The sequence below is a fragment of the Diadema setosum genome, chromosome 19 (genome assembly GCF_964275005.1).
Source record: "Diadema setosum chromosome 19, eeDiaSeto1, whole genome shotgun sequence".
NCBI classification, from domain to species: Eukaryota; Metazoa; Echinodermata; class Echinoidea; order Diadematoida; family Diadematidae; genus Diadema; species Diadema setosum.
Window position 1 is genome coordinate 19,452,537 of NC_092703.1, and position 16,530 is coordinate 19,469,066.

A 16,530-nucleotide genomic window follows, 5' to 3' on the forward strand; every position below is an offset into this window, starting at 1 on the left:
GCCTCTGGCAGTATCTGTGTAAAGTCACTTCACTTAGATGTCATTCTAATGGGTTTTGAAGCAATCAAAGTATCACGAAGTGATTCAAGTCATTCAAGGGATAGGAATATTGATGTTGTCCTTGGTGATGATGATAATGACAATGATAGTGATAATGATGGTGATGATTATGATGATAACGATAATAATGATAATTATAACAATGATGTTGATGAGAAATAATGACAGTGATGATAATGCTGCTGCTGCCGATACTGTCGTTCGATTCGCGACAGTGCTCTCCCTACTTCTGAAAAACGAAATTACAATGAATACCTGCTGCTCTGTCGTAAACATGGTGACAGAAAGCAAAGAAAATCAATTAGAGTATACACTTGTGTATATGGAGCCTGAAATAAATCTACTGTGAAACAAATCGCCCAATGAAAAATGCTGCTGAACTCTTTACCAAAAATGATCTCTTTTTATCGAAAAAGTGACAAATTTGTCAGACTATTAGTAGACAGTTGTATTAAAATGAAGAACTTTCGATCATTTATGCTTATTTATATCCCAAATTTGGTGATATGTGAAGCAAAATTTGAAAATAATTGCCAGCTGGAATGAAATGTGGTGTTTGCAAGCACATGTAAACATGTGCTTACTTTTTCCATGTGCATGCATTTTACCCTTTACCGTGCATGAATTCAGACTAGCAGTGCCCAGGGCAATCCACATGAATTATTGATTAAGCATTCATGTGCCTGGGAGTGCTGAGACTGACGAGACCGATGCCTAGTCAACAGGTGGTTCGGCATGTCCATTGTTCACGGCCATTGTCAGCACACACTCACATACACATCATTGGTTCCTGTGCAAAGTTTAATTTTTGTACAGAGGGTTAGAATTTGACCAAAATCTGAAACCTTACTTCAAAATCAATCTTAGATTTAATGAAACTGATTTATGCTTTCACATTCAAATCACCTCCAACAAAATTGTATACTATTCAGCTATTACTCGTATCAATAACAGTTTTATTGGATGAATAGTGGGAAATGTTTTTTGAAACACCTAGTATAATTTTGTGTTGTACAATGTGTGTAATGTCAGTCTCCATGTGTTTTATTGACCTAAAGTGTTGTCAACACACATTTGTTATATTTTTTGTCATCAAATGAGGAAAAATAAAAAATGCTTATAATGAGTATACATAAGGAATTTTCCCCACACGCATTCTTAGCAGTGAGTAGTTCTATGTACAACCTTCGTAGTGTAAGTTTGAGGGATGATATATTCTATTTCTGGAATCATTCTGAGTAATTGAACTATGTACTGAATATTGTTATTTCATGTCCCCCCCCCCCCTCAAAAAAACAACAAAGAAAGAACTTTAGAGGCTTGACCTACCTGTGCAAACTACTGTAATCAATTTGAAATACTGAATGGGTGCACTGTAAAAGTCAGCATTGTAGGATGACTGGGAAAACCCCCAAGGTCATCACATGTAGGGTTTTTTTTTTTTTTTTTTTACTGAAATACATGTACATGTAATACATGTACTCGTAATTAGCTAATGGGAAGAATGATCGATGAAGTAATTTGTAGATCAAAGTTTAGGAAAGAAAATACACTTAGGCAGGTGCATAATTAATGAAATATTCTTTATTGCATCTTACATACTTGATGCACACTTGCACTGTACATTATATCTCACACATCATTATTTGCAGTCAAAGAACATAAGTTTCATACAAAATATTTAGTGCATATATTACTGGTAGTCTCTGCTACCTTCTAGAAGATTTCAAAGCATAATGAGTATGTCAATCAAATCTCCTTTCCCCATTAACCCCCCCCCCCCAAAAAAAAAAAAAAAAAAGAAAAAAAAAAGAAAAAAAAATCACACTATACTTGATAGCACTTTATGACATTGAAAAGTGAGAACCACTATAAAGATTAACTCGGTACAAAACTTAATGTTTGCTTTTAGTTTTCAACTACAATGTAGATTTATTATGTTACCGAGACTCCAACTCTCATGCTTTTGGGGACAGATCTCCAGCTTTGAGACCAATTTTGCTACCACTCTGGCTGTGTGACTCCTGTTTAAGATGTATTTTCTCCCATTTTAATACAATTTACCTTTCTCCAGTACATTAAAAAATAAGGCTAAGATAGCATCAGCGAGCAGCGCAATATAATCCATGAATTTTGGACTCTTGGCACAGTACATGGGATGTCGCACTTTGCACTCATCTTGTGCACTACATGCACATACAATGTGATAGTGTGTGCACACTTGCACAGTCAGAGCGAGGAGGTAGGGCCTAGTGTCTCCATGATCAGAGTCTCCAGTTTGCAAGGGGGTTTAGGCGGCCAAGTTGCCAGTTAAAGAGATGCTAGAGGTATGGAGTCTCTGATATTAAAGTTCTTTCTAAATGTATTTCACTTATACAAATGAGATGTGGCCTGAGCTGGTTCTACAGTTACCTCTTCCCTCCAGATTGCCACAGCTTCAAATAGTAGCGACCAAATAGAAAGACATGAAAGTAAACAGAACAGAACAGTGATTGAAATGACATACTACTGTGCATTAAACCTATTATACATTGTATTTGGTACTGTGTTTTGCATGTAATATTTGAAAAGTCTACAAGTATTTATCTTCATAATGGCAGACTACAATAGTGTCCTAAATTGCTTTCAGGATTACAGAGCCAGTAAGAGAGACCCCATTAAAATGACTATATGCCATATATTTCTTTCATTTTCTATGTAAGGGAAGGTTTGCAAACTTTATCCGGTTCTGTCATGTGCAGCAGAACACACACCATGTCCTCCATCTCTGTTCTGAAGCCTCAGGCAGTATTCCTTGTTTGCAAAACATTGTAGGGATTCTGGTATAGGAAAGGGGCTGTCTGTTCTGTTGGTAACCACAACATTACATACATAATAAAACATTGCATTCACTTTAGGTTTAATACTGCATACGTTTATGCTGTCAGAATGCCTTAATTTCTTGAATTGACACGAGTGATCCTACAGATATCCTTTCCTGAATGCCTAATTATGAGCACTGTTTGTAGAGGAGTTATGACAAATATATCTCCTAAATTATATGCTTTCTCCATGTGAAATATAAGGGAGTTACAGAGGAAATGTGAAATAGGGCAAACTGTCATAATAATACAGTGAAGTACTGGCAGTAGAATAACTACACTTAAATGACTGTAAAGTCCTTATCACTCCCTATATGCTATACCAAATATGTATCACATATACAATGTACTTGGCAATAACATGTGCAGCAGAGGTATTACCAACATACATTTGTGAACAAGCTGTCTTTTTGTTAGCCTCAGTGTTTAATACATAAACATAAAGTCAAACCTGACAGAAATAGATGGATCATGCTAAACACCATCTATGACCGACACAAAAAATGAGGTAAATTTGAGCTTTTGGCATGACCCAATAAAATCAACATAACGGCATATGAGACAAAGACAATCTGCCACTACATACATTCTCCCTGTAAAGAGTTGTGCTCTGGTCAACCTGTCACTGTTCCATACTTCTCATTATAGTTACATATAATTCATCATCATCACATCTCATTTCATACTGATTTCAGTTGGTATTGCAAACAAGGTACATTTATAAAATTTACAGATATATACACTAACACACATTGAGAACTGTCATATTCATGTCAACTTAATGAGAGCCATTATTTACTTCCTCCACACACTCCTTCCCCCCCCCCCCCTTATCTGTCGTTTGCAAGTACATACCACACTTATGGTAGTAAAAGCGTCACTGGGTTTGCTTCAAAAGGTCTGCAATGCAGTCAAAAAATGTGATCATATACAGTGCACTCCCGTTATAACAAAATTCCGGTTACAATGAAGCAAAAATTCAGGCTGCAACATTATCTGTTCCATGTTTTTCATTGTTTATTTGTTCAGTTATAAGGAAGTTTTGATATAACGAAAGAAAATTGCCGGTTCCGAAAAGTTCATTATAATGGGAGTCCACTGTAGTATAGTGCTGAGCACTGTTTCTTTTCACAAGGAATAAGAAAATTTCACCTATACCTACAGTCTGATAGTCACAAATACCCACAAAGAACACTGTCCCAAAAAGGACCACACTTTCAACTACATGTATTCATAGCTATCAAACAGTTTTCCTATTCAAATTCAGGTGCTTGTAATGTGAGAGGAACAAGTGAGCAGAATGGGAGCTTTATATGGGCAATGGTATGAAAAAATTCAGACTTTTGGGAACCTACTATAAAGGTAGAAATTTTTGCGATGTGGAAATTTTTGCGCATTTCGCGCGACCAGAAGCTAGCGCGAAAATTAAAGCACGTGAATATTTTTGCTTGCTACATGTATATGTACCACTATGTAATATCTTGATTCCGCAGATTTAAAACACGCAAAATTTGTCCAACTCGGTCGAGCGCGGAATCTTACGTGAAAATATCCACTTTGAAAGAAAGATATTATTCAGAGGGGTGAAGGTTCATGTTGTAAATTTGTAGAGGGAGACAAATTGAAGAAACTCGCACCTGAATATCCACTTTTACAATTTCCATAGTGGAGCACCATATGTTTAACACTTGTATCATCACATTACATGCTAAGTTGTTAACCTGAGGAAAAAAAAAACCTATGTCCACGACTGTAAAAAAGTGTTTTCATGTTGGTTTTTACATCAGAAATCACTTTAAAACGCTGCAGTCATCTGACTGGATATCGTTTTTCCACATGGCATCTTGATGTACAATGTAGGTTTATTTTCTTAAACATGTACACTCGGAGATTTCAATATGGATTGTAGCTGCATGAACATCTTGTGCAGTATGGTTGGGTGTTCATAATACCGGACACCTAACGTTTTGCTATCAATAGAAACGTGAAAAATCTCACAATTTGCCTGAAATTTTACTCACGTGTGGAGAAAATACTCCGGATTCACAAGCGCGCACTGAAAATGCGATCTGAGGTACGCGCTCTTAGATGGCGGCTTCGAACGCGTGGGGTGTCATTTTTTCTGCACTCAGTTGCCCTGCTCATTTCGACCGACCACCCTGACAATACGTATTAAGAGCACTTAAATGCGTTTTTTTGACAGGCCGCTGTTTTTTTCTAGCCGTCATTTTTTCCCCAATAATATTTGAATATATTTTGAATCCTTCGATATTACTTTTGAAGGACTGTTTGATGAATTTGACTTGATTTTCATTAGGAAACTTTTCATCGTAATTGAAATAAATTAGATGAGTCGGTTTGTTTTTTCACATTCATTTCTCGTTTCTGCATCAACTCGTACGGTCGTAGCGGGCGACAAAATGTTTATGTCATGTGTATGTGTAACGTGTGTGCACGATTGTACAAGCGGCGGTGACAATTTTGCGGTCAAAATCATCAAATTTATTACGGAAGGATATTATTTACTCTACATCTAACAACGAGTCAGCAAAGGTAGGCCTAGTTATATGTAGTTACACGATAAACCTTATTCGATTTTGCTAAATTTCGGTAATTTAGAGGGAATACTTTGTTGTTTTCGCCACATTTTACTCGGTAGCGTAGCCCAGTGAAGAATCGAACACCGTTGCGCGTAGTCCCATGCGTACATTTTCTTTCTGTACGCGCAATGCCATTATAATACGCGGTCGGTCATTATGGACCCGGTCGGTGGGTTGAACACCTACCATATATGTTTCTGGGTGATAAAATAGGACTGGGACTGCACCAGAATTGGAAATCACTCAGAATAGTCTACATAATACTCTTCATTCAGAGTGAAAACTTGCCTGCAATTAGTGTTTCGCACATGACAAATTTCATTGGATTTGATACCTTGATTTATATTGTGTGGAAAGTGTTTTGTACATAATTTAATTTCTCCAAAAACTAGCATGTTAACTCACTTTCACAATAATTCTGTGGAATGTGCGATTCGTGATCATTTTTGTTCTGAGGACATGAAATTCAGTTTGCACAATCATAACACACATTTATCGATCAGGCATTTGAGGTTTAAAATGACTGTCCATGCTCTGACCCATGTCTGATTAGTATGTGAAACTCAATGGGTTATTCATGTTCAGACTTAAAATTCTTCCTGTGGCCTTTCTCATTACATTAAAACCAGACACCTCAGGCTCATGATAGAAGACCAAACTCAACTTAATAATGTGTAAAGTGTGGCAGAAAAAAGAAGAAAATTTACAGGAGTATAATGGATCTAAAAATATTACTTCCTGTGCTCAAAATCAAGTGGAACACTAACTGTATACAAGTGTTTCAAGAAATAGACATAGCCTGTCTTCACTCTGACATGTATTTAGTCACTTACTTGACACTCAATCATACAGTAATAGACTTCAGACTCGCGAATGTCTTGCTTCCGAATTGGTTCGATTATGCGTAATTGTATCATGGTCCCTCATATAAAACAAACTTACAATACTTTGCGTGGTGGAAAGTGATCACACAGCTTGAAGTACAAAGTGTCTAATTGACTCGTATGGCAAGCTTTCCTTTGAAATTACGTTTTAACTTTACTACAACCCAATTTTTTCATTACGATTTCAGTTGCTTGTACACCAATTAAAGTGATGTTGTATCGTGGTGGTAGGAGGTACGATATTAACATGAACTGAATACAACTTTGAGCTTTCTGTTGATTCATTTACAGAAAAAAAAATAAAACAAGAAAGTATAATCTGTTACAAAAAAGAAACACATTCAAAATACATCTGTGAGTCCCTGTGACTGATGGTACATGTGAATCTGTGAAGGATGTACAATGTGTGACAGTACAAGTAAAGTCTTCAGTAATATCGGGTCCTCGGTAGACTGTACACTGTACAGCCTACTAACTGGGTGTGTCTAAACAAGCCCAGCGGCGATGAGATTTGGAGTGAAGCGTGTGTCGTAATGTGGCCAGTAGTCTGGGTACAGCTTAGAGGCCTGCGTGCCATGGATGTCCAGCAGCTTTCTGTTCATCAAGGCAAATCTGAAATGAGGATAAAATCCAAGAGGACAAAAGGGTAGACAGAGTAAGTTGTGACATCATCACTGACTCTTGGTTTTCTTTTCTCTTCATTAAGCAGATCTTTCAAGGAGACCAAGTGTTTGATAATTTGACAATGTCAAGGAACAAAACTGGAAATTATGTTATGCTCACACGGTGAAGAGTGGACAAGGTCTTTTTCTAGCTTTATCCTCCAAGTCTATTACACAAGGTAGCAGGTGACTTCATTCTGTGTCCTGCAAAATGACGGACTGCCTATGAGAGTGACTGTGTAACTTCAACAGGATTGACAACTAAGCCTCTGCATATCAGGCAGTGATGTACAGCCAGCTAGCCAGCCAGCCAGCCAGCCAGCCAGCCAGCCAGCCAACCAGCCAAGCCACCACCCCCCTCAAAAACACAACAAAACAAAACAAAATCAAACAAAGCAAAAAAGATATGAAAGTAAGCACTGACAAACATATTTTGCATAAAAAAATGGATAATCAAATAACCTAAAAATACTAAATTGAAGGGTTGACATAAGATGTTTCATTCAAAAACGTTTGTTTTGTTTTGTTTTGTTTTGTTTTGTTTTTTACTGCATTAAATGACATCAAGAGTCAATGTGGAAGAGGATGGTTAGATCTGATGCTACCCTAGGATGCTGTAAGATGCTCCCAAGCTACCTTACTGGTGATGCACTAGACTGACTCTAGTGTCTCTATAGTCTAGTGACTCTAGATATGGGGCTGCTCTTGCCTGGACCATAAATATGGATGTGGGATCTGAATGAATGATGACCATCAATGGAAAACTCACTTGTTTCCTGTGAGACCCAGCAGGAACCTCCAGTACGCTGGCCGGATATTGTGGGGCTCAAACACGGCCTGATGTAAGAGGGCAGCAAAAGCATGAGGTGACACATGAGATACAGTATTCACATAAAACATGGACAGTGCCTGATACTTAACCCTATTCTAACTGGGGGGGGGGGGGTCAAATTGACCCCCCCCTCGACGTTTTGCGCCACGATTTCGCGACTCGCAAAGATTTTGCCACGTCGTTTCACGACTTTTTTCATTGAAGTCTCCTGCATATTTTGAGACCAAATTTGCGACGTTCGGGTACACCGTTCTGAAGTTACGTAATGTTTTGCATATGCATGTCAACCCAAAAACAGCTCAAATTCATGATATCGTGTGCAAATCCAATGCAAGTTGTGTTTTTTGGTTAAATTGATATAAATAGGATTATTTCAACTTTTAACAATTGAAATTAATCAATTCTAGTGTAGATAAGCCTGAAAAAGTCCTTGCAACAAATTTTGGCAAAAAAACAATAGAAAACAAAAGGTCGAAAAAACAATAAAATACATAAGAAATTAACAAAACAATAGAAAACAAAAGAAATTGATTTTGATTGTGCTATTTTTTTACACAAAAATTGTTTGATGTGTCTTGAGGAATTCTGACACAAAGATTTAGCAATCCTCCAGTCTTTTTAATGGAGTTATAGGTGAAAATATGATTTCATGCACAAATTTGCATAATTAATTTATTAAAAATAGAAAGGCAATATTTTTCTATTGTATGACCATGTAATCTTGTAGTTGACATCCAGCTCTATCTTCAGGCAAAATTTCGCGGCGATCGACGGCCGAGATCTGAAGGGGGGGTCAAATTGACCCCCCCCCCCCCCCCAGTAAAAACTTGGTCTCAAATAGCCCAGTTAGAATAGGGTTAAGGTCAATGTTTGGATGACATCCTGAGAATATAGAACATACATTGAGCTTGTTTCATGACCAGAAATGTGTCTTTTAACAGATACAAGATGACAACCTGACACAATGCAGTAAAATACAGAGGAAGGCATACAAGAAAGTAATTACTTGACTGCCTTTTACTATACTACACTGTCTGCAATAAGGTTTTGTCATAATGTTTAATTGCTGGTGATTTACACATTACTGTATACTAGAGTACATAAAGATTTACACACTTAGTCATTTACAACAAATTTGGCAGAGACAAACCTCTAGGAAAACTGCTTCATCACCAAAGTACATTGTTACTTCCGTCTCAACTCATTCTTGGACCCCTAGCTACATAGTAATCTGATAACCACTGCTACTTTAACACACACTTTGTGAGAAGGTTTGCTAAGAATGGCAAATATACTGAAGAGATCAACATCTGGAATGCTGCACTATTAACAGAAATTAACTGGATGAGAGTAACTTACTGCCTGTAACACGATGGATGTACCGATTGCATACAGAAGGATATCACCATGTGGGATGTATGGAAGGTACTTCAGGTCTTGCATCTTGAAAAACACATTCTGGAAGATAAGCAAAAGTCACATATCTACAGACACAGCAGACATTGCATGAATTCATGCTTGTCACCCTGTTATCATGTACCAGCACCAACATATGCATAAAGGGGTTGAGCATTGCTGTAAACATCTAGTATGACAAAGTAAGATTGCATGTATTTGTCTAAATATGATAGCTCCTTACCAGAGAACTAACAGGATTATGACAAGGATATCTAGCACCTATGAATAACTACCAACATCAGCCAGATGGCTGACAGATGTGGTTGTAAAAACCTGACAACACAGAAAATGTGTAATGTGTGGGTTGACACACAAATAGAATAAACTCTTCACCATTCTCTCCACTTCAGGAATAGCATTAATGGGAATGTAGAGTACTGGTTGAGATGGGGATTCATGTTTTGAACATTCCTAAGTGAGATAATGAAAAACATGTAATGAAATATGAAAGAGCATGTAATTCTAAGAAGGATTCAATGTTTATTTGATGAAAATTGGTTTTCAAATGGCTGAGATATTAAAAAACGTGATAATTATAAAAGGCGACAGGCCACGCCTTTTATTAGGATCTCTTTGTTTCACCTTGTTTTTGGATATCTCAGCCATTTCAAAACCAATTATCATCTAATAAACTTTGATACCCCTTAGAATTGCATGCTCTTTGACATCTCATAGACTGGTTTCTGCATATCTCGCAAAACGTTCAAAGCTAAATCCTCACCTCAACCAGAACTGTACACACCCTTTAACAACAATATGATAATAATAAGAAACATTTGTGTAGTGCCTATTACAAAATGTTTCTAAGCCCTAAGTGACTTAAAACACTGAAAAATCGTGAGATGTAGACATCTACCGGTACAAGCATCTGATCTACAATGGGACATCTACACATATTTTGGATGCATTACCCACAATATATTCTGTGCTACCAGAAGAGATAAAGTGGGTAAATACTTACCTCGGCAACTTTTGATAAGACATACAATGATATGGTTTTACTTCTGTAGAAGATGGCTGACAGTCCAGCAACAAATCCTGTGAAGATATGGTATGTTTTGAAAGAATAAAATGTTTACAGAACAGTGCATATTTAATTTTTTTCTTTCTGGCCCTTTAATCAGAAGATTTTGAGAATTGAGATGATAAAGAATCAATAAAGGATTACATATTACTGTACGAGCTGAAATTTTCGCGAATTTCGCGAATTGCCTTTGAATCCGAAAATAACAACACGCGAAAATAACAACGATGAAATAAGTAAGTTTAGTTAGACCCTCGCAACCACGAAATCAACAACATGCGAAAATGTCCTCGAAGTACCAATTCACGAAAATATCTGTACGCGAAAATTTCAGCTCGTACAGTATTTTCCTTGCACACTGCAACATAATTATGTCTCCAGGTTCATTCATCCATCCATCCATCCATCCATCCATCCATCCATCCATTCATTCATTCATTCATTCATTCATTCACTCATTCATTCATTCATTCATTCATTTTACAATTTCCAACAGAAACATATAAATATTTTACAGAAATTGAATACATAAATTCCATCATAATACATAATAAAGGATAGGTTTATCCACAAATACATAGAGCTGTCACAGGCATTACTGAATAAGATTTACAAGCATCATGTGCTACTTCATCAGGTTACTATGGTATTGTCATAATCTGAAAGTGAAGCTGGATGTTGCACTTGTTTTACTTTCCCATAAACTGGCCTTCCATCTACAATCCTGCATGGCATGCTCTCTTTTGTCTGTAAGATATGTTCCCTGACACTTTTCTTATATTTATCTATCCTTTATTTTTAATTGGCTGAGAGACCACCCTGGGATTTGACCCAGAGACCTTGCATGTGTAGCATAATAATTTCTACTAAGCCACCTAGCCTCTTCACTGAATCCAATTGATGAATTTCACAGCTTGATTTCTCTTTTTCTGTTCAGAATACATCTTCATTGTTCATTCAAAATGCTGCAAGATAGAAAGAAAAGACAGAGCTTCAGAATACAGTCATTTGGAAGACATTTTGATAATTTCTCTTGAACCTCTCATTTGCACAAATAAGCACAGAAAGATGGCATCCCCTACCTGCTAGGAATCCATGGAGGGGGTTGTCCTTATTCCGCAGCCATCTTAGTAAACAATTCAAGCTCTGCAGGCAACAACAACAAAACAACAGGTATCAAAGTATTGAAATACAAACATTAAAACCAAAAGCAATACAAGCAGTGTGATGTACTTTTCATGTGTGAAAACAAGCTTCTATGAAAATTAGTGATAACTGTTGATATGTTTTAGAATAGTTTTTCATATTGGTTGGTTCTATTGAATTGACATGTTGTGAACCTACAATACAACTGATCTATATTATGATAATGGTGAAGTTTGATGATCCACATTATTTTTACCATGAACATTGTCATCTTCATGATAAAGAATATGAAAGGAAACTTTATCATTCCTATGGTAAGTTGACATCAACACTGACCATCATCCTCTCATCAATGTTCATGAAAGTAATCAGTAGTTTTGCTTGAGAATCAGACACGAAGTTAGTCCAGTTTAGAAGACCAGTTTACTGATAGCACATTCTATGCAATGTTTACCTCTTTATCATATCACTTCTGCATCACTGTCGCTTTTATTTTGGATTTACGATTCTGTCAAGCCCTAGTATTTATTCTCCCATCAGACCCATGCTATCAAAAAGAACATTAATACAGGTAGGTTTTGCCAAAAAGAGCAGATACTGAGCATGTTTACAGTGTAGTTCAAGTGAAGGGTAAATTTGGTGATGAATACATCTTTGAGAACAACTAAATTCATTTTGTTCAAGTGTTTAATTAGTATTACATAAATTCTGATCAATCTTTAATCTCTTTGATCATGTAAAAAAAAAAATAAATGGCAAAAGAATATCAATCAACGGTATGAGAAAAATAAAAAAGACAAGGAATAGCAAAGATATTTGATTTTTTTTTAAAGAAACATAGAATTTGGTTTCAGACATTTTCTCATACTTTGAACCTAATATGTACTCATAATATGACATATTATTCTTTTCATATGACCTTTTCCATATGTAACCCTTTGCTTCTTCTTTTATTTTCATCATGTGGTTTGCTAACACTACATTACAATATCACTGTGAGATAAACATGGGCAAATATGGAAGATCAGAGTTCAAGGTGATGTGCGTGTGTGACTGACCCTGAATAGCCCTGAGTAGAAGCCAAGAAAGAGACCGAGTGAGAAGTTGTCCTTGTGGTAGAGAGCCTTGATGAGAGTGGAGGGTTTGCGGACGAGGGATGGCAGGGCTTTGAGGACGTTGATGAAACCTTGGATGGTGTAGCCCAGGAAGAATCTCCTGGCAAATGCCTGCACAGCAAAGACAAATGGGAGAAATCTTAGCAACCTCTTGGGATGGCATTGAGTGATTAAGTAACAGTCATTGTCTAAAACTGTGGTTCCTGCCTTACAGACCAGTATTGCCTTTTTGATGCATGTAGGTGGCTAGAGCTCCATGCATGTCTGTAGAAGTGTCATACTAAGGAAAACAAATCTTTGTTCACACTTATGCCATGTCATGGTACACTATATTCCTTCCTCATATAAATGCACACATAGCAGTATCTGTACTCATCTGTAGAACTGGAGCAATCTTACTGCAGAACACAGTCTACAGGAAAGTCCATGCTTTCTCATGAAATCATTATATTCTGCCATAAGTGCAAGGCCTTTCATTCACATTATGATGAAGTTTTATAATTGATCTAATAAACCACTGGACACTAGGATTGACTTTAAACCCTCTCTACATGGAGGAATTATTTCCTAGTTTATTTCTATCTATTCCATCAAGTAACATTATCACGAGTTTCTAACATGGCCAGAAATTTATTACAATTTTTTTTTTTTAAATTCTGTTACTGTATTTCACAGTTGAATGAATCAGGCAGGTAACACACATCTGAACAGTAGCCAAACAGCAAAGCAAAGCCTGCCTTGTACTGGAGATACATGTAAACACAATTCAAAGCAAAAGTATTAAAATACAAGACAAACTCTGATGTGGAAGCACTGTCATCGCCCATGAGTATATTACTGCATGCAACATGCATTGCACATGTGGTCAGAGACTCCTAGGGTGGGTGCAGTGGGTTTGCTGGAAATTCTTTGATATGCCTTCATACATGTAAATGTCATAGCACTGGCTAATCACATTGGGTCATGGCATCGTGAAAAGCACCCTCTAAAACCCAGACTACTGGGCAACTTCAAGAGAAGGAGATGTGGCAGTCTTCCAACAGCACTGCAGTGCCCCGATTCTTAGTGAACTGGGGGACGAGTCTTCCTCTGCAACCTACACAAACTTTTGTAGTCTTGCACCAATGCTTTTGTTAAAGCCAGTACTGTTGCGATGCATGAACAGTGGATTACTTTTGCTGCACAGTGCTCTATTCGGAAATTTTATGTTTATAAGCATCTGAAAACTAGATGCAAAAAAAGTCCCAACTGAACTCCTCAATATCATTCTCCACTCAAAAAAGAACTTGCTCATATGGATTGTGTTCTTTGGGCATTTTTTTTTTTTTTTGTCATGTGATCACGGAAATGTCTGAAAGTCCCAAAAAGGACTGCAATCGAACCAGCATTTTAGGCCTTTAAATCAGGATGTACTGGCTTTACTATCTTAAACATTTGAAATGAAGTATAAAACATTTCAAATGAAGTATTATAATATTGCTGAACAGACACTGGTTATTTCTGTATCATTATCAAAAAAAGGTGTTCCAAAAAAAAAACACACAAAAATCTGCTTATTTGAAAAGATATGCAACATGACGAAAAGCTTTGAGAGGAGACTAGCTGTACATGGACTAGCCAATTGCTGGCTGTCAGTATCACTGCTATTGTCTGGAACACTGTAGTCATCACACTAACTGCAGTTAATATATCAACTACCTGTTGGATGTGAATCAACCTGCTTGGCGACATATCTGTTACGTAATCACACACAGAGACGGTGATGACACATCCATGACGACAGTAACGAGACAGCTCGTATGACTTTCAGTCTACTGCACATGGAAAGATTCTAATTGGACCACAGGATATTCTTTATTCTGCAATTATCCTTTTGTGCATGCCTTTCCTCATATCAATCTATGAAATTTAGGGGCATGTCAAAATACGATTGTTTTCATTTTCACAGACACAGCTTGTTTTTTTAACAGGTCAACCAGCAAATTTCTTTCAGTCATCATTCAAACCTTATCACATGTGTACTCTGTCACATAAATAAACAAAAGTAGGAATCCTCTAATGACTGTTTTTTCTCTCTGTGTTTGAGGCAGCAAAACATTTTTTCTGGTCTTTTTAATCATCCTCATGTCCACAGTATTAACTTAATGATGGTGAAAGAAAACAAGTTGCTGGGATATTCTACTACAGAAGGGTAAAGATCATGTGCCTATGAAAATTAATGAAAGTTTGACCATAATACAAAAGTACTGGAGTCAGGACCTTGTAGTTAGTGGTGAATGGGTCACTTACCTCAGTGGAGTAGTAGGCACAGCTGAACTGATGAAGACACAAGGAATGTTTGCTTCTATCCTGTAACCTGGACACACAGAATATAAAATACTACACTGTCAATACCATTCAACATTATATGAAACCTTGCACAAGTTAGATTGTAAGTTGAAGCTTTCATCAGTGTGTACTTCTGACTTTCATTGCTTCCCCATTTTCAACCAAGAAAAGTCTGGTGTGATTTAATGTATGCCTAGTCACAGAAATCTGCTCTACTTGGCAAAATAACTCCACAATGTGAACATGTATTAAATGTTTTAGGGAAACACCTGATGGTATGGATTAACAAGCCTTTAAACACTGCACAGAAAGTTATTGTGTTCCAACACATCTTGTGGCATGTGGTGGGGAAACCACATGTCTTTTAAGAATGCTTGGCACAAATTAATGTCAACTAATGTTACAGCCCCCTGCCAAGTCTGGTCAAGATTTGAGTTCGGACTGGAAGGGGAGACCTTTGCATTCTATGGTGGTGCACTTCTGTCTGAATAGAAAAGGTGAATATCCTTCAGTACCGCATGTGGGAAGGTTTATATAAGGAATGGCATGGCTGTGAAACCATAAACACTTTAATATTGATTCAATAGAGCATACTTTATGACAAACAGTGGAGAAGTAAGTAACTTTATCATCACTGAGAAACTATTCAGCACTGCTGATCAAATTTTGGTCATTGATCCTCACATCACAGTCATCACAGTCATTACTTATCACTTCATCATCATCCCCTATGCTTAACATCATCTCCTTTAACATTTTAATCACCATCAATTACTATGACCACCATTACCAGGTAATCATCATCATCTCCACCACCATGATTATCTCTCTCTTCACTACCATTGTCCCTCATCCTCTGTGACATCTTCCTTACTTCAACAACACTGTCACAACCATCATCATCATTATCACCATCATCACTGCAGTCATACATGTCCACCTTCTCCATGATCTCTGTCAGTTTCAACTTTGTGGACATCTCACTCACCACTGCAGTAACCATAGTAACAGCATCCTCATCAGTGAGTGATATACCGATTCTGAGAGAGCAGTCTTGGTAAGTAGGGTCAGTACGTACCTCTTGATGAAGTTTGTGATGAGGAGTTGAAGCTGCTTGGGAAGAAACTGGGTGAAGTTTGGAGCCTCCTGTGAGGATGTTGATTGTGAAGAGGGCTGTTCCCTGTCTTGGCTTGACTCCTGCTGGGAAGCTGGTAGCTCACAACCACCCACCAGCAATCTACAAAGGGGTGGGAGGGTTGTGTAAGAGAATTGGGGAGGGGGAGGAAAGACACTACCTATATTACTGTAAAAGTGGAAATTTTAGCGGTGTTGAAATTTTCGCACATTTCGTGCAACCCAAAACTAGCGCGAAAATAAAAGCACGCGAATATTTTTGCTCGCCATATGTTCCAGTAGTTGATGTCTTGATTCCGCGGAATTAAGAACATGCAAAACTCTTCTTACCCTGCCGATCGAGCGCGAAAAATTTGTTGCGCGAAAATATCCACTTTTACAGTAGCTTGATGGAATAAATGTATACAAAAACATTTCAGAAAGTCG

General features: G+C 37.4%; 1 protein-coding gene across 1 annotated transcript in view; it reads right to left on the reverse strand.

The window, feature by feature from the left end:
• Positions 1 to 6,369: 6,369 nt before the first annotated feature.
• The window catches only part of LOC140242655 (transmembrane protein 135-like), a 60,871-nt gene continuing 50,710 nt past the window's right edge, over positions 6,370 to 16,530 (reverse strand). Inside the window, exons 8-15 of the mRNA XM_072322412.1 lie at positions 16,049 to 16,207; positions 14,932 to 14,998; positions 12,586 to 12,753; positions 11,464 to 11,527; positions 10,319 to 10,395; positions 9,259 to 9,357; positions 7,837 to 7,904; positions 6,370 to 7,017 (exon numbers count right to left, since the gene is read on the reverse strand). Of these exons, the coding sequence (XP_072178513.1) occupies positions 6,891 to 7,017; positions 7,837 to 7,904; positions 9,259 to 9,357; positions 10,319 to 10,395; positions 11,464 to 11,527; positions 12,586 to 12,753; positions 14,932 to 14,998; positions 16,049 to 16,207 (829 nt within the window). The 3' untranslated portion in view covers positions 6,370 to 6,890. The remainder of the gene's footprint in view (positions 7,018 to 7,836; positions 7,905 to 9,258; positions 9,358 to 10,318; positions 10,396 to 11,463; positions 11,528 to 12,585; positions 12,754 to 14,931; positions 14,999 to 16,048; positions 16,208 to 16,530) is intronic.